At 41.2% G+C, this 23,377-nt stretch overlaps 1 protein-coding gene across 2 annotated transcripts in view; it reads right to left on the bottom strand.

Annotated features, from left to right (window-relative positions):
- Window positions 1-5,036, bottom strand: part of LRRK2 (leucine rich repeat kinase 2) — a 61,818-nt gene extending 56,782 nt beyond the window's left edge. Inside the window, exons 1-3 of one of the 2 annotated variants that reach the window (XM_058022366.1) lie at window positions 4,813-5,036; window positions 4,628-4,713; window positions 561-667 (exon numbers count right to left, since the gene is read on the bottom strand). In XM_058022366.1, coding sequence (XP_057878349.1) covers window positions 561-667; window positions 4,628-4,713; window positions 4,813-4,972 — 353 coding nt within the window. In that variant the 5' untranslated portion in view covers window positions 4,973-5,036. Of the gene's footprint in view, window positions 1-560; window positions 668-3,034; window positions 4,714-4,812 lie in introns of those variants that run through there. The other variant, XM_058022367.1, reaches the window with a different exon arrangement.
- Between the last annotated feature and the right edge of the window lie 18,341 nt (window positions 5,037-23,377).

Genomic DNA, 23,377 nt, shown 5'->3' with positions numbered 1-23,377 from the left:
GATTCCCACAGTACAAACCATGCTCAAGGAACATGAGACATAATTTAGCTGGCTTGTTCTGCCTTTGGCACTAACAGAAATGCCTGGGTCCACTCCCCCACTCAGCCTCTCCACAGCAAGGAAAACTGTCAACATGTCACACAGGGATACACAGCTGGCTAAAATGATGGTACTGAGAAAGAATCATGTACAGCAGTGCTATCATCAGATCTTCAGTGAAGTTTGAGTTTGAAACGGATGCTTTGTTAACTGCACACACTGTGTGGGTGCTGAGGAGGCTGTAGGAAAGATCAGTCCCAGAAAGTAATTTTTCTGGGACCTGAGAATGAGCAGCAGTATCTCCAGCTCTCAGGATAACTTTCAGTCAATTAACAAGCCAAAGAAATTGTAGTCAGCATGTGCAGCTTCAGCTCAGTTATTTCTTGCTCATGAAAAACAACCCAAATCACTTTTGCAAATGCACCAAAAAAGCTGATGTAATAACTTTATATATTTCATTGCACATATATGATGCCAAAATGACCAAGCATTCTGGCAGACTCTGCATACAAAATACTTACTGGTGAACACCCAGTACTTCCCAGTCCTTCCCAACATCCTTAGGAGCTATGTTTTGTAGAGTACTTGGACAAATTTCTATTAATTTACAAAGAAGTGACCATCCCATCTGTAAAATAAAAATGCAGCTATTTTAGAATAAATATTCTGCTTGGAACTTCTACATTGTATTCTAATATCCTTGGCTTTTGCAAGACAGCTGTTCTGTTACCTAGCTAAATCAGTAAGGGAAAACTAATTAACACAAAACAAATGGCATGGAAAGTTAAAAGAGGGAAGTAAAACATATGCTAATGATTCTGATTGCATTGCTTGCAGGAACACATCACTCTCAATCTGCTTCAGCACTGCTTGAGGATAAAGGGCACACAGTTAAATGAGTTGCTGACAGACAGAAAGATATGATGTGATGTGATCCATAGCATTTTATCATTGGTCAGGGAAAACCCCTGCACTACTGCAGGTGTATTGTAATAAAAAATGTCTGTTTTCGTAAGAACTTGCAATTTAATTGCAAATTGTAAGGATAAAGTATAGGTTTTTAAAGGCATTCAATCCTTTAAATGGGGATGAGATGCATAAACAATTACTACACATTTCATATTCTTGCCATCAACCCTCAGTAGTGTGTGCTTTCAAACTGTAATGAAGGCAGTAGAAGTTTTGAGATCATAAGGAGTGAAAGACAACTAAACCCAATGTATTTATTCTTAATATCTACCTATTTCATCCAATGCAAATTCTTGGACTTTCAAACATCTGTAAATAATGCCAAAAGCTAAAAATGCTCCTCTTTGATCTTCTGTATTGGAGAAATCTGCTCTCCTATGAATTTTTACAGGCTGATATGACTGAATAGGCTGCAGTGAGGAAGCAGTAAGCAAAATCTGTACAAAGAAACAACTGATGAAAGAAAATCCCTCTGGATTGAAAGAAAAGTAGTGAACTGTGAAATGTCAAAAGTCAAGATGAGGCAGATTTTACAGAAAGGAATTTGAATAAGGCATGTGAGTTTCCTTGAGCCTATAAGTAAATAAAAAGGTGGAAGCAGGCCTCTGTGCTTTAAGAATAGAGTCAAGGCAGAAGATAATATGTCACAAAGACTCTATACATAACTGGATCACTTTTTCACAGAAGAGTTATGTAAAGCAAAGAGGTCAAGATGGGACAGGCAACAACAGGAATGTAAATGGCTACCTCCAAAGAGTTTAACAGCAAAGTTCATATAAAGTGCACAATCCCTAACCCTGCAATCAGTAAGATTAGAGACATGGAATTACAAGCCTGGTAGTGTAGAGTCACCCACAGGAACAGCATAAGCTTGAATTTAGAGATCTTTCCTGAAAGCTTTGTAGAGTGTGCAAAGGTGAGGCAGCTCCCTGGGGACCAGAATTCCACTTTTGTCTTTCACATACTTGGTTGCAGTGTTAGCACAGCCCAAATCTGCAGTACTTTTGTTTCTGTTTCAGTTGAGATTTGAAGAAACAAACATTTTAAGCCAAATACAACCTCAATGTTTGCAGACTGAGCTTGACTATGAGCCAGTTTCCATACATTTTTCCTTGGACAGCAAGCTGCCCTGCATGAGACTACAAACCACTTACTGTGGACATTCAGAGTGGTCTGTATAACTGAGTCCTAACTAAATGCAGGTACAAAATGTAGGTCTTAGTAACCATTGGTCCAAGATGAAGATATAAAATTCCTTAATTTTCCATATTGCAAGCAAAACAGAGTTTATTGGTGACAGTCAATCAGGTACAAATTTCAAAAACTTTGTAGAGGTAACTATCAATTGATAAATTGCTTATTCCTTAGAAAACATTTTATTTTACAAGTCTCACTTTATAAGAGCATGTTAATTGTTCCTATAAAATTTAAAATCTGATGAAAACTTGCTTAATAACTTTAGGAAATTCCTTTCTGTATTAACTGTTTCTGATGAATTTTATATTCCCATTGAATATTTTTATTTGGATTGTCAGGACTCCAAGTATTGACAACATTTGTCAGAACTGTGGATCCAGAGAAGACCAATGGAAACATCTGACCTGCTGATATGTGGTCTATTTTACAACATTAAAATCACAACCTGAGGTAACAGAGCTTTTTAGCTGTTTGAGGATTAACTAAGAAAGCAAGGGTCTTTTAAAAAACAGAAATCCTAAAGGTTACAAGGAAGGGAAATAAAGCAAAAGAAGATGTTCTTATAAAGATTTAAACAGGTCCCTATGTACAGAAACAGTTGGTAGCAGCAATGAGACTCATTATTTTTAAATCTGACCCTTTTTGTTGTTAGCATGCAATTAATTTATATTACATTGGGTCCCACCCATGTAAGAGAATAAAGCACTGCTGACTGCTCTTTACTCAAGTGCACTCATATTTTGCTCTAGAGTTTCTAAGCTGCTCCAATCATTGCCAGAGAAACTGCAGAAAACTATCCTATTTACTTAAAGATATATATTTTACTTACAGGAGCTACTGGCTTTCCACACCAGTATCTTCCTGTTGCTGAAGGAGCTTGCAGGGTTTATGCCTGCAGTCTGACCTGGGCCAGACTTGCAATATTGATGTACTAAATTAACCCTGTACAAGTTAGTGGAACAGCATCCAGGGTTCCAACATCAACCCACAATGCTTTGTAACCTGTTAAGGAGGGGAGTGAAGAAAATTCTCACTTCTCACAGACAGGTATGTCTGTGACTGCGTTTATTCTCTTGTGTGAGTCTATTTTTTTTTAAATACCAAAAGTAAAAGAAGGATGATTAATTATTCATTCAATAAAATTTCATTAGAAGTGCAAAGAGACTGCACTGAAATCAGGACCTCATTACTTCACCACTGCTGTAAAGTGAGAATTTATTCACAAAGATTACAAAGAAATAGAAGTGAATGAAGCAAGAAGACAGAGATCTACTTACATAGTGTTAATGTTTGTAAACATCAGAACTGAATGTGAAAGAACAGCTGCCCAAGACATTTTATGAGGAATGGGATTTGAGCTTTGCACTGGCTATGAATTTCCCACTGCAACACAACATAGTAATGCAAAGGAGGTCCAGAACTTCTGAACTGAAACACTGTATGACTGCAAATGTAGGCAGGTAGAAGATTAAAATTAATTTTAAAATTATTCATTAGAATAAAGTATTTTAAGAGAGTTAAAATGAAAGTTAATCAGTGTCTTCTTTATGCAATTCTGAGAGTCTTGTGCTATCATTTCACATCTACTTCTTGTTATGATTGATGTTTTACTTCCAAGTTTAGGCTTCTGGGCAGAGGTTTTCTAAACTAATGAGCTTTATCTTGAAAAACACTGCAGCTTCATATTCATACTGCTTAATAATTAAAAAAAAAGCATCAAGTGAGTTGCACAGAAATCTGGAGCTTATAAACATCCTCTATGCATAGTATAGTCAGATATTAATATATGCCTGCCAGGAAGAAGCTGGTTTGTTTGACAAGTCTGGCAGCTGTACCATAAGTATAACATCAAATTGTCCAAGTGCCACACCTAGTCCAAATGGGCCAATGTTAAATTACAGGAGCAGGCAGGCAGAACCTTAAATTGCAGAACTTACTCTTAGCTAAAATATTCCCTCCCACCTTTAAAAACGTGTGCTAGCACAAGTCTCAAGGACATGGCTACATATATACAAATTCAGAGTGAATCATGCTTTGCAGAAGTTTGTCTAACCATGGCAAGATTCAATATGCACACGTCAAAATTATATTAGATAACACTGGTAATTTAGAACCCTACATTACACAGCATTCACATGGCTTAATTCTTATTTCCTATTTCGCCTCCTTCTGCCGGTAAAAACAGAGACGCAGCCAGCGGCGTCTGCAATAAGTTGGAACGCTTGGTCCCTTTAAATGCCAGCGGTGACAGCCGCCCTTCTACAGCTCAGAGCACTTCACGAAGCGGCCCAGGAGACACACGGCAAGATAAGGAGAAATCAACAAGCGGAACAAGAACTTTTATCCCGGGAAGGGCCCGGCGCTCGCTCATCCCGCGGAGCGCAGCCGGAGCGGGGCAGCGGCCCCGGCCCCGGCCCCTGACCTGCTGCACGCCCGCCGCTCCCGGGTACAGATCCACCACCAGCAGCAGGGGCACGTGGACGTTTTTGCCGCTGAAGAGCCGGGGAGCTGTGAGGGGACAGAGAGCGACAGAGAGACCGCGTTAGCGACCGGCAGCGGGCGGGACAGGGCAAGGCAGGGCAGGGCAAGGCAGGGCAGGGCGCTCACCGCTCTGCCGGGCCGCCAGCTCCAGCAGGTCGCTCAGGGTCTGCACCAGCGTCTCCAGCCGCTTCCTCTCCTGGACGTTCTGGAGCCGGACGACCAGCTTCCTCAGGGCTTGTTCCTCCCCCGCCACCGCCTCTCCCTCCTCGGGGCCGCCGCTGGCCATGGCCGAGCCGCTGCCCTCGCTGTGCCCATCCGCCGGTCGGCGGGACGAGCGCAGGGCTGGGCCGGGCTGGGCGGTGCGGGCCCGTCCCGCTGCTGCAGCCCCGCAGTGCCGCCGCCCGGCCGCCGTCACCCGGCCCTGCCGAGCCGCCCCTGCCGCGGCCTCCGGCCCCTCCCACGGCGCCGCTCCATGGACACGGCCAAGGACCGGCCCCGCGGGCGGACGGGCGGCCCCCGGTAACCTCTGGGAAACGCCCGAGGGCCCCGCGCAAGCGCCCGGCAAGCAGAACGGACCCGCGGGCAGCTCCCCCTCACAGTGATTGACGAGAGAGCCGCCCAATGGAGCTGCCGAGCCGGACCCGGTCTGCCCAGCAGCGCCGCGCTGTAAACACCGGCCGAGGGGCGCTGTGGAACGGGTGGGTTTGGTTTCTGGGTTGGGTGAGCTTTGGTGGGGGAAAGCATTTGTGGTCCTGTGGGATACCTGCGCTGGGGCAGTCTGTTCCTGAAAGGCTCTACCCTGTGGAAGGGTGTGGAGCGGAGCCTGGGAAGAAGGGAGGGGTGAGGTGAAGGTGTTTTAAGACTTCATTTCCATCTCTAATTGCCCTACTCTAATTTGTTTGGCAATAAACTAATTTCCCCCAGCTGAGTCTGTTTTGCCTGTAATGGTGATTGGTGAGTGATCTCTTCCTGTCCTTATCTTGACCCGTGAGCCTTTTACAAAGTTTTCTCTTCCTCCTCTAGATAAGAACGTGAGTTAGCGACTGGCTTTGCTGAGAAGCTGGTGCCCAGTGAGGTCAACTCCCCACAGTCCTTTTTGGCCCCCACCACATTGCTCTTGCCTGACCCCAGAGACGCCTGAAATCTTCAGTGTGTATCTTCTGTGAACCTCGATAGTAACTATTGTGTAGTTGAAGTCTCTCTGCTTGTTCCAGCTCACAGCTGGCTCAAAGTCCTGGATCACTCTTAGTTCCTTCAGTAAACACCTTGTTGCAATTATAGATTCCTGAGCTAGACAGCTTGAGCCTGAGTTATTGTTTCCTCTTCTTTCCACTTATGTTGGCAAAGAATAAAAAACTGTGCTAGTGTTTCTGAGGTTCCTGAAGAAATACAGGAACTAACTTCTAGAGATCAGGTGTCTCAAACCCTGATCTTCCAACATGTCTCCCAAGGTTCATTCCTCTGCAGGGAGCAGTTCCCTGGAGTGCTGGTTGGAGACAATGCCAGCTTCTGCTAAGTCTCTGGAGGTCTGGTAGAGTTTGGCAAAAGTCTTCTGAAGCATATTAATTACTTAGATAAGAGGAGAATGGAAAGAATGAGGTAATCTTGGTAAGCATCTCTATTGTAGTTTTCCAGGATTTTTCTGGGAAAATCCAGTGAAGATATTAATGTATCTTCACCAGAATGAATGGCTAGAATGGGTTCAAATTCAAAACCAGAAGGTTTAGGTTGAATACTAGGGAAAAAAGTCTTTATTGTGGGGGTGGTGAGGCTGCCTGGGGAAGTAATGGATGTCCTATCCCTGGGGATGCTCAAAGCCAGGTTGGATAGGGCTCTGAGCAACCTGGTCTAGTGGAGAGTATCCCAGCCCACAGAAGGAAAGTTGGAATGAGATAGTCTTCAAAGTCCCCTTCCAACCCAAACCATTGTATGATCTGTAGAAGTGATTAGAGATTGTGACTGAGCTATCTTGTGTTGTTGTCTGGCAGGAAAATTGAGGTCTGATAGTAAAGGGATGTAGTTGTCTGAATGTCATTCTTAGCATGAGGAAAGGGCAAAAGACTTTTATCTTTGGAGCACCTCTTAAATATGTTTCTGCTCTGGAAGTTTCATATATTTCTGACCTCTTTCTAATGTTCCATCATTGAGTATGGATGGCTTACATGATGACCAGTTCTTTAACTAATTTAAACAATTTCTTCTTTTTTTGTTGGGTCTCGGTGTGTTCATTCCACATCTTCTGTTCTCTATCACCTATAGCATGTTGTGTTGTTTTATGCACATAGTTTGAAAAGACTGTACAGAGCCACAGAATTAACTGGGTTGGAGAAGATCTTTGAGATCATTGAGTCCAACCTATGACTAACACCACCTTTTCAACTAGACCAGGGCACTAAGTGTCACATCTTTTTATTTTAAACACCTCCAAAGACAGGGACTCCATTTCTTTTTGGCAACAGGGTGAAATTCCACATCATACAGTCTTCTGGTTTGATTTAGCAATTTCCATGGCCTCATCATCCAATGTATAATGCATATTGTTATATTTTCTTGAAATCAGTGTCATATGTGACTAGAGGATGCATTGACAGTTAGAGAAATTTCTAAGTGACCACAATGTTAGATTTGGCTGTAACAAAACTGTATTTTGTTTTAGGTCCATGTAGAAGTTGATTGGGATAGGAGCTTCTGTTGGTATAAGGCTGCAAAGGGGACTCCAAAGGAAAGGGCAAGCTGCTAGAGAACACACTAGAAGACCCTCAGGAACTTTTTGTCTGAGTCGTGGCCCATGTCTGGGCCTAAGTCTCATCCCATTCCTAGGATTTGTTTTAGAAATGAAATCCAGGTTGGAGGTCCAGGTTGATGTGAGTTGTTAAGGGGCTGTTTTTGCCTTCTGTTCTCAGTCATCTCTAATGTCTCTTCTGAAAATAATTCTCTTGTCTTGGGCCCGTTTCACTCTCTTGGCTATACATATTTTCATATTTGGAATAAAATTTTCTGCTACATGTTTTAATTCACTCTGTCCTTGATATTATCCATCTCTGATTGGCTTTTGCTATCAGCTGTGTAGCAGGTCTCTCATTTCTTCACCCTTCCTAGCTTTGGTGTTGACACTGATTTAAATGTTTTATGGTGCTAATAGGGTCAGATATCAGGATGCAGAGGGATTCTGGGTCAGCTGTGAAAGGCCTGTATGTTGCAGTGTGATACAAGTATTTTTCAGAACTGAAACTTCATATTTTTGACAGGAGAGGGAGGCTGTGTGCAAGGAAAGACTGTAGGCTGTTGTTTCTGCATTGCTGGGAAGGAAGGTGTTTTTCTGGAACAGTTCTTTTCCTTGGATCATTGCTAGTTCAGTTGGGCTTTTTCAGGGCTGAACTCTCTTTGGATTTTCTTTCTGTTTGGTTTTGTGGGAAGGAACATATGTGAGAGTGAGTTTGGGATTTTGTGGGGAAGGTTCTGAATGTTTTTTTGTTTGGTTGTTTTTTCCTGAGGTTTTTTTGTTGTTGTTTGTCTTTTGTTGGTTTTTTTCTCCTTCTTCCTGCTCTTCCATTATTTTATTTGCAGTGCTTTACACCACCTGGTGAGCCTGCAGGAGCTGTGTTAGGTATTGCCTGGGGACTTTCCTTTGCAAGCCATTTCTGACAGAGAGCAATGTCAGTCAGGTCCATTTTTACCCATTCAGTTTTGTCTCATCATACTTCCCCCAGAGAGGAGAATGAAAATTTAATTACACAAGACTTTATAACCACCTTTTTTTGGTTTTGAAATCTGCTTTGAAGAGCCCATGCATATTTATCACTGAAGGCATAATACTCTGAATAAATATTCTTTCCATTGTTGCATCCCCACTCCGTGTGTTTTAACCCTGCAGCTGGAGAGGGGGTGGTGTTAATTTGAATGACAGAAAGTGCTCAGACAGAGCCTGTTCAGAAGTGATATGACAGTTATTTGATTCACCCCTGGACAAAATGCTGATAAATGGTCCCTCTGCTTTTATGTTGTAACCAGCAGGGGCTCTGTGGTGTTAATGAATTCATTGCTTCAGAAAACAGTGGCAGAGCAGGTATTCTACCTCAACCTTTTAAGCTCTCATTTTAGCTATCAGGGATTTAAATTTTAAAAAGATTAAGTACTGTGAATAGGCCCATACTTGTTCACTGCTCTCTGTAAGTGAAGGTCCATCATTTTCACAGCTTCCAAATGGATGGGCTTGAGCAGGCACTCTCTTTGCTGGGTAGGGAACTGGCTGATGGCTGGGCCCAGAGAGTGGTGGTGCATGGTGATACATCCAGGGGGTGGCTGCTCACAAGTGAAGCTCCCCAGGGGTCAGTATTTGATAAAGGTATTAGACAGGGCTGATCCAATGATCTGCACAAGGGGATCAAGTGCTTCCTGTCAGTTTGTGACAAGTTGGCACCAAAGTGGAAATGCTGATCTGCTGGAGGGTGGGAAGACTCTGCAGAGGACACTGGACAGGCTGGACAGGATTGATGGGCCAAGAGCAATTGTGTGAGGTTCCACAAGGTGAAGTGCTGAGTGCTGCACCTTGGTCTCAACAACCCCTCAACAATGGAGTGCTGAAGGCTGGAGCTGAGTGTTTGGAGATCTACCCACTGGAAGATCTGGAGGTACTGGCCAACAGCAGCTGAACATGAGCCTGTGTATGGCCAAGAAGGCAAATGGCATCCTGGCCTTGATCAGAAATACACCAGCAGGACCAGGGCAATGATTGTCACCCTCTACTCGGCTCTGGTGAGGCTGCACCTCAAATCCTGTGCTCAGTTTTGGGCCTCTCACTGCAAGAAAGACACTGAGGTGCTGGAGCAAGTCCAGGGAATGGCAGTGAAGCTGGTGGAGAGTCTGGAGCACAAGTCTTATGAGGAGCAGCTGAGGGAGCTGGGGCTGTTCAGTCTGGTGAAAAGGGAGCTCAGGGGAGACCTTGTTGATCTCTACAACTGCCTGAAAGGGGGCTGTAGCCAAGTGGGGGTCAATGTCTTCTCCCAACTAGCAAGTGATAGAACAAGAGGAAATGTCCTCAAGTTGTGTGAGGGGAGGTTTAGGTGGGAAATTGAGAAAAATTTCTTCCCTGAAGGGGTTGTCCAAGCCCTGGAATGGGCAGTCCAGGGAAGTGGTTAATTCACCATCCCTGGGGATATTTAAAAGACATGTTGATGTGGCCCTTAGGGTCATGGTTAATGGTGGACTTGGCAGGGCTGGGTTAATGATTGAACTCGATAGTTTTAAAAGACTTTTTCACTCTAAATGATTCTATGAAATGTACCTTTCTGAAAGCAGGTAATCTACTTGCCTTTCAAAAATATTTTCATTTTAAAGTATTTAAGTATAAGAAAAATAAAAGTTAATTTAAAGAAATTTGTGCATATGTTAAATTGGGCTGACACCTAGTGGTGGGAACACTTCTAATACAGTAGTACATGGCCTATGGTTCCCTTGGTTCTGTGGGTATTTTAAGTTAGACAAAGGCAGCTTAAAACTATACTGTTCTTAGAGGAGGCCAGAGAAAACCTGGATTTCCTCAAAAGAATGGCTGTCCCTGGATTTCCTGCCCTTGATCTTTCTGAAAATCATCTTCCCTCTGCCTGCTTTTCTCCTCTCATCATCATTTGGGGTACACTGCATTGCTGTATACTCAATATGGTCTGTATGTTAACAGAGCAGATGAGTACTTCAAAGCCCAAGTAAGCTTTCCTGCTGTTTCCTGCTGAATAGCTGATGATGCACTTTGTGATTCTAAATTAGAAACTGAAGGAGATGTTCAGGATGTTTTCTGCCAGTATCCAGCTGATTAAACAGCTTCTGTTAAAGGGACAGCTTCTATGAAGCTTTCACTTCATAGAATCATGGAATGGTTTGCTTTGGAAGAAACCTGAAACACCATCAAGTTCTGACCCCCCAGCCATGGGCAGGGACACCTTCCACTAGACCAGGTTGCTCAGGGCCCTATTCAACTTGCACACTTCCAGGGATGTGGCATCCACAGCTTCTCTGGGCACCCTGCTCCAGTGCCTCATAGGAAAGAATTTCTTCCTAATATCTAATCTAAACCTGCCCTCTTTCAGTTTGAAGCTATTCCCCCTTGTTCTGTCACTACATGCTCTTGTAAAAAGTCCCTACACACCTGTAGAACCCCTTCCTGTTCTTTGCATCCCTTGCCAAGTCCAGCTCCAGTTTCACCTTGGCCTCCCTCCCATCCCTGTACAACTGGACTGTATCCCTATACTCTTCCCAGGTTACCTGCTCTTGCCTCCTTTGCCTCTGCACATACTTTATGCCCTTTAGCTTCACCAGCAGGTGCAGACTCAGTGATTCCCATCTTCTGCCTTCCTTGCCAAATTTCTTGTGCCTGGGGATCACTAATTTGTGTGCTCCATGAAGATGTCTTTAAAAATGTGCCAGCTGTGTCCTGTTCCCTTGACCCTGAAGAAAGATTCCCAGGGGATTGTACTGATGAGTTTCTTGAAGAGCTGGTGTTTACTTTCCTGATCTGGCCTTTAAGGGGGAAAAAACTCCTCCACTGAAAAATTATAAAGTGGACTTGTGGCTGGTCTCTAAGAGGGTGTAATAGAAAGCCTAAATTTCTGGATCACTGGCTTCGAGGTTATGTTAAAGACAGCTGTGAGGAGGAGGGTTAGGAGCCACCTGGTCCAGAGTATGTAGCACTTGGCCATGACACTGCCAAAGTGATATAGGTTTAAAAAGGAGACTTCCATAGCTGAGCATAAAACAGCACTGACTGCTTGGAAAAAAGAGTATGAAACAATCATCCCTTTCAGAGTGGCTGAAACATATCGACCTTGGATATAATAGGACATATAAAGCCACTGGTTTATGAAATATGGTGAACTTCATAAGGCTAGGTCTTCTAGAAAGTGCTGCCTCTACTCATGCTACTTCCTTATAGCACAGACACTACAATGCCTACAGAAGTGAATTTGCTCACCTGATAGAGGCCAGCACTGTGTCTGACCTGGGCAGCACTGCTCATCTTGGGATTATTTTGCTTCTTATTTAATTTTAAAGTATTTTCTTAATAACTGCAGCTATTACTATACAGCACCAGTGGGTTTACAGGGCCATGTATGAGGCATTTTGCTTATGTCTAGGGTTTTGTATATCTTTTCTAATTTAATTTTTATGGGTCTCTTTGATTGTACCATAGTGTCTATCTGTCATCAGCTTTTATAAAGAGTACAAATAAAGATGGGGATGCAAATGAGTGTAAATCCCTGAAGCAGAATTAAAGAATGTGGCACTGAGGTAAATCATAATCCAGCAATATATTTTTTTGCCCTCTCTGTTCAGTTATTAGTGGATTGATCACACTGGTTTTAGTAAGGAGGAAGGTTCTTGGCTCTTATATGGACAGTTATTCATATGGTTAATTATTTACTTTGGCAATTTATAGAAACAAATTCTTATTGAGTTTGCAGTGATAAAATAGAAACTTTCTAATTCCTACAAAGCTTTTTAGGTTTGTTAGATGTTTTTAGTTCTTCCAGAGAAGGCATTGTTGTCCAGTACATGTTTTTGCTCTGGTTATGAATAAAAATAATTTTCTTTATAAGAATGAAGAGAAGGCTTTAGGGTGACCTAATTGTAGCCTTCCAGTACCTGAGAGGAGCCTACAAAAAAGTGGGAAAGAGATTTTTAGAAGAGTATGTGTTGACAGGGCAAGGGGGAATGTCTGAAAACATTTAAATTAGATATTAGGAGGAAATTTTTTACTGTGAGTGTGGTGAGGCACAGAAACAGGTTACCCAGAGAAGCTTTAGCTGCCCCATCCCTGGAAATGTTCAAGGCTGGGTTGGATGGGGCTCTGAGAACCTGATCTAGTGAAAGGTGTCCCACAGCAGAGAGGTTGAAATTAGGTGGTCTTTAAGGTCCCTTTCCAACCCAAGACATTCTCTGATTCTATGATTTCATTAGTTTAAATGTAAAATTTATTCTAAGTAGCACTCACTGGATTTGCAAGTAGCTAAATTGATTGACAATTAGACAATCAGACAATCAGTTTTCTTGTGTCTGTTCAAGCCTTCTGGTGCTGTATCAAGTGACTGATACATGATGGCTCAGCTATCCTATAGCAAGTCCTAGCTTATCACTGAAAGAGCATAAAACTTCCCATTCCCATTACCAAGCAGACAAATTCAGACATTTTTCTGAATTAGTTGTTTATCTATTTATTGCCTTTTTCAAACTAGAAAAAAATTCCAATCTACTAACATTCTCAAAGCAACATAAAGGAGTACTAGCTGATAATGCTCTCAATTAGCCATATACTTTTATGAAAACATTAAAATTGGTTTAGCCTTTGTAAACAATGACAGTGGCAAGGCCTGTCCTCATTATTTCCTCAGTTAAAATAGCAGGGCTAATGTTGGCTTTATTAATTTTCTTGAGAAACTGAGAATTTAAGTGCTTCAAACTTGTTGCTTGTCACTGCAAGAGGCTTCTAATCAATATTTTCTCTCTTCATAATTGGAACAGCTTTAGTACAAATAACTTTAACTGCATGAATCTTTTGACAAATTACCTACTGTAACAAATACAATAATTATTTTTGCAAGGTTTTGTGTACCAGAATGCTGCTCAGATTAAGCAATATCATTATTCTAATTTCACAGTAATTCTCAATGTCTATCACCAGTAGCAAATCAAGGGTGAAGCAAATAACAGGATTGGAAGGGTATAGTCCTCTGGTTTAACCCTGGTTCATATTTTTGCAAGGGTATGTTAGGATCCCTCTTTTCTTCAAAGAAATACTCTGCATATTCTCAGCCCAACTTCTGGCAGATTCTCCCATGTTTGTTCTCTACTCCTATTCTAGTCCCTCAGAGGACTTTTCTTGACTTTGGCATGTTTGTTTCCTGTGGTCCTTCACCAGACTGCTGCAGGCACAAGTGGTGCCTGCTCCGTTTCCAGGACTCTTGCCAGGCATCCATGTGGCAAGAAGGTCAAGCCCTACTGCCACATCTGGCTGCAGCATCAGTCTCCTCCTTTTCCTGCTTGGCACAGTCCTTGCCATCCCTGTTGCTACTCCTGATAGTGATTATCTTGGATCTTACACAATGCTGATACAAGAAATATTATGGCACTGTCAAATACTCTGATATAGCATTATTGAATTGATTTGAAAAGCATTAAGGTGCATAAACTTCCTAATGGTACAGTTCCATCTACTGTGTGTAAATGATTGCAGTATGGAAATTGCATTGCAATTGCTAGAAAACTACTTCAGTCACTTCAGTAAACGCATTGCTATGTGAACAGTATATTCTGATACTGAGAATGCTGTCACTGACACTGAGCATGTAAACAGAGCACACTTAGGTAGTTCCTGTACTTGTGGTGATAGACTACAAAGTCTGCTTACACTGGCTGTTCTTATCTCAGCAGTAAGATAAAAACCATGAGCCACAACAAAGTCAGTCAAATATCTCAGTTAATGTTCATTGCAAGTGTGCCAAGTCCTCCACGCTTTTGCCTCTTTCCAAAGAAGGTATGTGTATCAAAGTGCCCATGAGAAAGGCAACTGAGCCTGTGGCACCAGGGGTGCAGCACCCAGTGGCACAGCTGCTTGCTGTAATGTGCATTTATCTTGGTGTTTTCAGTATTGGCTGTGGTTGGCTTCCTGGCAGGCTTCCTACCACATCCATGGGTGATGTTCCAACTCTGGAAATGAAAGGGCACAATTTCATTTCTTTCCCTTGCGGTCTGTTAACAAGAGTCCTTATTATTTTAGTCAGTATTGCAGTGTAATTAAGCCTCTCTCAGAACTGATTTGGCATTCACTTCAGCCACTGAACAGTCCTCTAAGTCATATCAGGAACTGGTTACCTACAGCAGTAGTGGGTCTGTCTACCAGCTTCTAGTAGGACCTACTAAAAAGGGAACTGTGCAATAGGCTCTGCATGATCACAGGGACCAAAATATTTATTTGCAATAAATGAAGGGCCCTTTTCCCAGTCATGTTGTTAAAGGAGAAAAAAAATAGCCAGATGTTCACTATGGAAAAATATTAATTTTCGTAAGCTTTTTTCCAGATGAGTTCTTAAATAGAAGGGAAAATGAGTCTTCACTTGTGTTGGTCCACATAAGCAATGATGCCCCAGAACAATTGTTCCCAGGCCACTGCTCAAGTCCTGGCCCACATGATGTGTGTGGGTGGCTGACAAAGAGATGTGGGACCGAAGGAGTTTGGCACCATGGAAACTCAGAGGCTTTGCATTGAGGAGAAGGAAGCAGGCCTGACTGGGAGAATGGGATTCCTTCAGAGCATGGTCAAGTGGAGGGCCTGACATAGAGGCCACATCACCCTTTTGGTCCTGAGCCTCAGCAGTAGCAGAAGGCCTTAGAGCAGTGGCCATGCACAATCAAATGCTGCTGCATCTGCTTGCAGTTAGACAGCTCATCATGGCAGGGAAGGGCAGCTGACCATCCTTCCTGGTGTGTTAGTAGCTCACTGTTCATTTTTTTTCTATGTGATGCTGGTTTAGGCTGCAGCACTGGGCTCTGGTGCTCCCCTGCTATGGTTGCAGACAGGTTCTGGCCCAAAGTAATGGGTAAGGCCCTTTGCAGTTTGCTAAGTTGGTGGCAAGAAGGAAAGGATGGATATAGGATGCCCTAGAATATGGTGTTGAGATGTTTGTCAGAGTTTCAGAAGCCACAAATCTATTGGCACAGGCATGGTGATGTCATATTAGCAAGATCTTGTCCGTGCAACCTCTGAAAAGCAATCCCTGCCAGTATCTTACCCCAATCACTCTGGGGTTTCTAGACTGAGCCACACAGAGAAATTCTGTGGTATCTAATATGTAGATGAGGGGTCTGGCCACTCCCAGGCTTGCTTCTTAGGATTATTTTGTAACATGAACACAGCTTGTAAGGACTTTTTACTGTTACCTGTGGGAGAATGGTTTAATCAGATGGGAGTTCATATGAGTCTGGCAATTGTATGCAAAGTGACACTCAGCTGCTGCTGGTTCAGAAAGTTTGCAGCTGTTCATGTGAGAATCTCACGTGTCTCATTCAAGGTGAATGAGGTTGTGAGTGACAAAGTACCTTGCAGTTATTTTTCTTCTCTTCCTCTAAGGACTAGGAGGAAAGCAGAGCTATTCCTTTCTGCTTCCCTTATTCCCCAAAAGAGCAAGTCTGTATTTGATCTATTTCCTTTTTTAAAAAATTTCTTTCTTTCCCTAATGCACAAAACTAGGTCATGAAATCCATCTGCAGACTGCTTGGCAAATTTCTTTTAACTTGTTTGAAGAACCAGGCACAGTTTTGATGTAGTCAGTGTCTTTAAACACTGCTGGTTTTAGAAGATGTGTATTGGTGTAGACAAATGCAGCATTGCTTTCTCTTGGATAGTCAGCCAATAGTACCACACAGCACAAACCAGCAGTGAATTTCTCAGTCACAAGTACTGTTTAACAGTATTATTTGAGCTGATTTTGTCTGCTGTGTGCAAGAGTCTAATACTAAGGACTCACAGACTTCTGTTACTAATCAAAGTATGATGATTTCCCTGAAGAATTTCTGGATGGGTATTTGATCTTGGTGTTTAACAGTTTCAGGAGGTCTGGCACCCTCCTCCTTCTATGCTAAAAAGTGAGATTTGGTTCTGCAAATATACTCTGCAATTAGACCTTCAATTTCTTTATAACTTTTTGTAATCAGTGAAGTGGGACTTCCTGTTGATGTATGGTCTCAAGCTTTTGATGAATACTGTATCAACATGTCTACTGCAAAGCCAGACTAGGCCATATTTAGGTGCATGACTTTGGAGTATAGTGACAAGAGTGAATACCTGGGTTGTCAATATGTTTGCCAGTAGTTGTACTTTCCATAAAATAAATCTTCAAAAATACTCTCAGATAATGACTCATTTTTTCTGCACAGAATAATTTGTTCCCCAAAAAAATTGTCCAGTCCTGGAGAGTCCCATTGACAGCAGCCACCTCACCATAATCCTCTTCTCTCACTGCAAAAATTCTCTTTCCTCAGTTATGGCTCATTTGCAAAGCCCAAATCTCAAATATATCCATTCTATTAAAAGAGGTCAGTCCCAACCTCCAGCTGGATAATCTCATCCCTTAGCTGTAGATTAGCAATTCTTGGTCTTTCTTTAATTATTTGCATTTAATTTCTGATCTCTCAGGATTCATGCGCAGTAGGGCTCATGTCCAGTCTATGTGCAAAACAGTCTTGTTTCAGGAAAAACTGGAACAAAATGGACATGAGCAAAATTTTGAGCCTAGATCATTAGTACGAATTATTATTGTTAGGATTATTTTTAAAGTATCAGTTAAGCAAAAACAGTTCAATTTTTATAAGCTATTAAAATATTTATGAAAATCACTGGATTGAAAAAAATTCCTCTTTTATGCTGACTTTGTGTGTATTAGTGGTTGACAAATTTCAGTAAGTCTTAATCTCCATGTATGTTACATTCAAAGATTAAGTATTGCTTCTTAATTCTGTGTGGTTTTGTGCCAGTCACCCGAATTGCAGGGTCAGCAGCCAGGCAACAATACCCAAAATCCTGGTCCAGTCTTGCTGATTGGCATTGCTTTTCAGTCTGTCAGAGGTTTCCAAATATATTGCACTGTCTTTAAGTTACTGATTTTTAGTTGGAAGACTGTTTTCCTCATTTTTTGTCATGTATTTATTTCAATCCTTTTTGTGCATCTCCTTGCAGTTGTATTTTGCTAACCTTTTCCCACAAAACAGTGGAGAGAATGTACTATGTAAATGGACCTGCAATCATTAAGAAGTCTTTGAGGCTGAGAGTTCATTTTAATACTCACAAGCTGAAATTATTTCACTCTTATTACAAATATATTTCTTCATGTGGCTGTATTGCTTGCTGCACTGAAATAATGTTAAAATACCTTGTATTGCTACTATAGCTTTACTTTTCTGCCTTTGATCACATTAGTTACAAATGGCTGTAAATGTCTTATTCCTATTTGATCAGTTATGCTTTGATTTATTCTTTTTATTGGTAAAGAATTGGGCTTTGAGCTCTTTTGAAGTATGTGCAATGGAAGATTTTGGATTTAACTATTTTTGGCATATCCTATTTTCTGCCTGTCTGGAGATGGTTCAAGGTTTTTACTGTACAATTAATCAGATTTTGACTTGGGACAGAGTCATAAAGAGAGATTGTGAAGCACTTTGTATTGCAGTCAACTCCTCCAAAATATCTGTTACAGAGCTAGTTTAATTTAAGAAACTGTAATTAAGTATATTTTTCATCATTCCACCACAAATGGAATTTTTTGAAAATTAAGTATATTGGACAAAATATTTGTAGTGGAACATAGATTAAAGAAATATACAAATCTGGATTGTGGCACAAGCAAATATTGATCAATTTCCCATGTCAAAGGCCTTTAAGAAGTCAAGGTAGATACATAAGATGCTTTTCCCTTGTCCATTGTAGAAGGCCACTAGGTTAGTCAGGCACTATTTGCCCTTTATGAAGTCAGAAATCGTAGAAAACAAATATGCTAGGATTAAATCAATGTACAACAAATCTCTTTGCTGCAAATGAAATTTAGCAGGGCACCAGTTGTGTGTATGACTGGTGGGCTATGGACTAACAATCTAGATTGTCCAAATCTCTATAACAATCATATGATTGTTATACTAAATCTGGCCATTATCACAAAAAAAAAAAAAAAAGTAATACAGTCAATATTCAAAATATTCAGTATAAGGTTTTTCAAGGTTAGAACTGCAAGAAGTGTTTAATAGAATATCTATGATGACAGTGATTTGACATTAGCATTGTCTCTGTCAGATTGCTTTTCTTTAGGAATTAAAAAAAGTCAGCTTTTGATGCCAAAATTATTACTGTTCCTTCCTTTTTTATTTGCTAATTGAAAAATTCACAGATAGGATTTAAATGTGCCATGTTATCACATCCATATTATCCTCTTTGTGCAGAGAGGGTTAACAAAAAGTTCAGGCAATTCATCCTCGTTCATCAGCCTTACTACACTCACTGCAATAATCCCTGTATTTAGCCTTGTATTTATTGTTCAATCTTGCATTGTTTTTTTTGCTCCTCTTTAAACATCAGAGGTAAACCTGAAGTTTTATTTTAAGCATGGTTCTGTTTTGAGATCTTAATTTTCTATTCTGCTTCTTGTCTTAGACCTGGAAGTGTTTATTAGGGCAAAAATGCTCACTGTGCACATTGCTTGCAGGAGTTGCTGAAAATAATCAGAGTATTGCTTTGTGAGATTGCTACATAAATATGTTGAACTATCTTTAGCAAATTAAAGTCATTGTTTATTTGCAAGAGCTTCCAAGCACCGTGTATTTGCTGACAGGTCTGCATTTCCTGCTGATGAATACATCTTTGAAAAGTATGAACATGTTTTGGAGATAGTTATCATGAAAATCTAGTGACTGCTGCTATTCCATGATAACATGATATTTTACAGGCTTCAATTGCTCTGGCAAACAGTGGAAGCATAAAACTGATGAAGGTAACAGTCTGAAAATAAATGCGAAAATTTTCTGAGAAGAGCTGTTCTCCTGGAGACAGAATAAGCAAAATTTGAGTGGTTGCCAAATTTTAAACAAACCTAATACTGCTACAGACCAAAGTAGCCGGCATTTTTGTGAATGAGACATGCCTGTGTGCTGTGGTAGAGTCAGGGAGGTTTTATTAATGTTTTCACAAAAATCTGAAGCCTTTCTGCCTTCTTGTTTATAAAAGTAAGTAATTGGTCTCTTGTTTGATATATTTGCTGATGAAAAAGATCTGTAATGGGTTTTTTTTTCTACATAGAGGACCAAAAATTCACTTGGTCTTTGTATCTTCTTATTTTATGATACACACAGTCAAAAAGTCATTGCATATTTCAGCTGCAACTTTTGTTTCTATGGTCTTGAACATCAACACTGTGGCTATGACTTATCTCATGAATAGTTAAATTCTGTAGATGCTACTTGTTCCTCTCTTTGCAGCTGCTGTTTCTGTCCTTAGAGTCCTTTTCACTGCCTTGTGTAGAAATGCTGCATTTCCCAGGCTTATTCACAGCTCTAAAGCCATCATGCTCCATTGGGAAGCTTAGATGCAATTAACATCATCCTCTCTCAGCAACATCCTCTGCTCATGGTTTTTTTTTCTGTCTTGAACTGTTCATCACCAAATGGATATATTACTGTATAAATCTGTGGTGTACTGACATCTTGAACACTTTATAATTTTTCTTGTTATCTCAAGAAGAATATAGTAAAACTGGAAACATTATATTGAATATGTGTCTGATTTGTGATCAAGGAATCGAATTATTCCTGTGTGGGGGACAGTTTGCTGAATCCTCATCCAGACTCTTTGGTCTCAAAGGGAGAACTGGGTTATGTGAAAGGCTGTGAATGGCACAAACTACATAGGAAACTTCTTCCACTGTCATTCTGTGCAAGAGTCAGTAGGTGTCAAAGCCACCTAGCCCATGGTAGGGTGCAAAATATAATTCATCACAACATCCTATTCCAGTGTGGAACTGGTCAATACAGGACATTGTGGAAGCTAAAGATGTGTTACAAAACTGATTGGATTAATTCATAGAAGAAAAATATCTCAATTACTATTAAGTACAAAAATTCACTTTTGACTCGGAAGTCCCTGAGATGCTGATTCCTGGAAACAGTGCTGAAGCTTGCACTGCTCAGATCAAACCTTACCATCTGGCAGGTCTGTTCTTACTCATTTGTGTGGAGCTGTAATCTGACACCCAGGGCCCTTCTCTTCAAATGCTGGGGAGAAATTTGTTCCAAAATGCCAGTGTAGCTGAAGAAATGAAAGGTATCATCACAATGAGAAAAAGTCCCAATGGCTCAGTGAAGCTGAGGGGGAAGCAATAAATATAACAAAATGGTTGAGGTTGGGAGGAACATCTGGATGTCTTCTGATCTTCTGATCCATCCACCCTATTCAAGCAGGGCCACTTAGAGCAGTCCTGGGATTGGGCCTGTGGTATTCATCCAGCCCCTTAAGGTTTGCCATCATGTAGTCAATTGACAAATGCACTGGTCAAGGTACTGAGGTGGTCAAGGCTAGTGGGAGTGCATCAGTGAATGCTTGTGTGTTTTTATTAGAAGGAGGCACACAGTGTCTTCCAAGCCTTAGGGTGGTATTTGAACCTTGGGTAGGCTGGTGTGTCTGTGCCTGGGGAAAGTTCCTTGGCTTTACCTTTCTGGCCTTGGTGTCTCAAGTGCAGCTGCTGTATTCATCTTTGTCAGCAGTCTTCCAAGAGTGATGGAACCTTTGCCATTTATTTCTTGGTAGGAACTTCTAGGTAGAAGATAACAAATAGGATTTGTTATTTGGTTTTTGTTCATGGCTCCAACGCAGCTGAGGGGCCCCTGGGTGGTAGGGCCTGACCAGCCTTATGTTGTATATATTTGGGAAACCAACATTCAATTTATTCAGTCTTTCCCACCAAACCTGTTCATTTTAGATATACAGGGGTTTCTCTTTCTTTTATTATGATGGCATAGCTCTGGAGGGCAGTATAGTGTCCTGGGAAATGAGGTGTTAGTGCTAAATAGCAAATATTAGGCGCCATGACATCCAGAAAATTGTGGTGCCACTGTTGTTTATCCTGTGTGTATACATTGGTCATTCCTATCAGAAACAGAATGGTGGTGGCTCAGGTGAGCTGGCCAACCACAGCAGTACCACATATCTGAAAGGGCAGCTCAGACCCTTGACCTGTAATAAAACCTATGATGTATAGAGCAATTCTTGTGATCCCATATGCTGGGAAAAGCCAGATCCACAAACTGGAAAGAGAAGACATCAGAGACCCTCTGGAAGAAGTACAAGGAGCAAATGCAGCGGATGTAGCAGTAAGATCAGTGAGAACAGACATCACTGTACAGAGTGCTGCACAAAGGTAGGAGCCATCCTTTAGGTGTCTGTTTCTGTGCCCTGGGCAGCCAAATGCACACAGTGTATGTGCTGTGTTGAAGAAGTGTGCAGGTCAAAAGACACCTATGAGCACAGAGTAGACACTGAACACTACAAGTGCAAAGTGAACATAACAGAGCAGATTTGGTCTGTATGGTGCTCTTTGGGCTGCAAAGAGGAAATTGTTGCCCAGGGAGATGTTTGTGGTCATGTAGATGCAATCTAAGGTAACTGTAATGCAGTTCTTGGTACCTAACTACATCCAGCTTAAATATGTGTGTCTAATGAGCTAAAGACATCATTTAAATGTCTATTTAAAAACCAGGTTTCTACAGAGAGTTGCCTTTTACCTCTGGTCATCATAGTGTTCTTCCAAATGGGAAAAAGTTTTTATATAATATATGTACATTATTATGTATCCACTCAGGCAGTGTTACTAGCCTGGTAGGCCAAGGCAGCTGCAGCCATCACCATTCAACTTCTGAGGGGAAGACATAAAGTATGTGTACAGGATGAACTGTGTTAACAGACATAGAGATAAATATGTACAGAGGAAGACCACAGTAACAAGGAACATTTGTTCTGAAGGAAGTCTTTTTTAGCTCTGGTAATAAAGTTGCATTTTTGTGCTATGGGTGTATTTTGAACTCGTTACACAAAATCTGCAGCAACAAACCCAATAAACTGGGCCTGCTTTAATAGCTATTAGGTGGAAATTAGTGTCTTTTGGGGAGCAATTAGAGCTCCTCCTAGTGCCTTTGGAGTAATATTGTAGAGAAGCTGTTCCAATTACACTCAAAATATCTTGCAATTTTCACAGAAATAAAAAGTAATTAACAGCTTGCACTAGTGTTCTCATTACCTAAGTTCTGAACTGTTTCGAGGCTAGGATTTTATTTGGAAAATTATTGGAAAGCTTTCCCTTAAGAACTATTCCCTTTTTCTATCTTTCTGTCTTATATAAACAGATTTTAGAGTAGCTGTTTTTGGTACTGCTGCTGGGGAAAATAGTTACATCTTTGGTTTATTAGACACAGACAAGACAACTAGGAAAACTGGATAAACCTGTACATTTTCATGATGAGACTGTTTGAAATTACCCATCAGCATGTGTAATTATTTTCTGTTTATCTATATTTTCAAAATCAATGTAACTCTAAAGGATATTAGCTAGCTAGTTGTGGGTAGAGCCTGAGTTTTGTATGCCAACAAATCAAACTGGCAGGGAATTTTTCTTGCCTATTTTATTTTATATTATTCTTCCTGAACTCTGAATTCCTTTGCAAAGAAAAATTTTACTATAGCAAAGACATGTAAATGCTAAGTAGTACTTTTGTAATAGAATAGCATTAATATTTAACATAATCTTTATAAATATAAGGGTTTGTTCAGCCTGGAAAAGGGAAGAAAAGGTTTAGGGATGACTTTATTGTGGCCTTCCAGTAGCTGAAGGGAGCCTACAAGAAAGAGGGAGAAGGCCTTTTGACAAGAGCGTGTGGTGACAGGACAAGGGGGAATGGTTCAAACTCAGAGTAGGTTTAGCTTAGATATTAGAACAAAATTTTTTGTGGTGAGGGTGGTGAGGCACTGGAGCATGTTGCCCAGAGAAGTTGTGGCTATCTTGTCCCTGGAACTATCCAAGGCTCAATGGAGCTCTGAGCAACCTGGCCTAATGGAAAAGTGTCCCTGTCCACAGCAGAGGGGTTGGAAACAGATGATCTTTTAGGTAATTTCCAA

This window comes from Melospiza georgiana, chromosome 4 (genome assembly GCF_028018845.1).
Source record: "Melospiza georgiana isolate bMelGeo1 chromosome 4, bMelGeo1.pri, whole genome shotgun sequence".
Classification (NCBI taxonomy): domain Eukaryota; kingdom Metazoa; phylum Chordata; class Aves; order Passeriformes; family Passerellidae; genus Melospiza; species Melospiza georgiana.
Note: the sequence above shows the minus strand (reverse complement) of the source record. Positions and strands in the feature narration are given on the sequence as shown.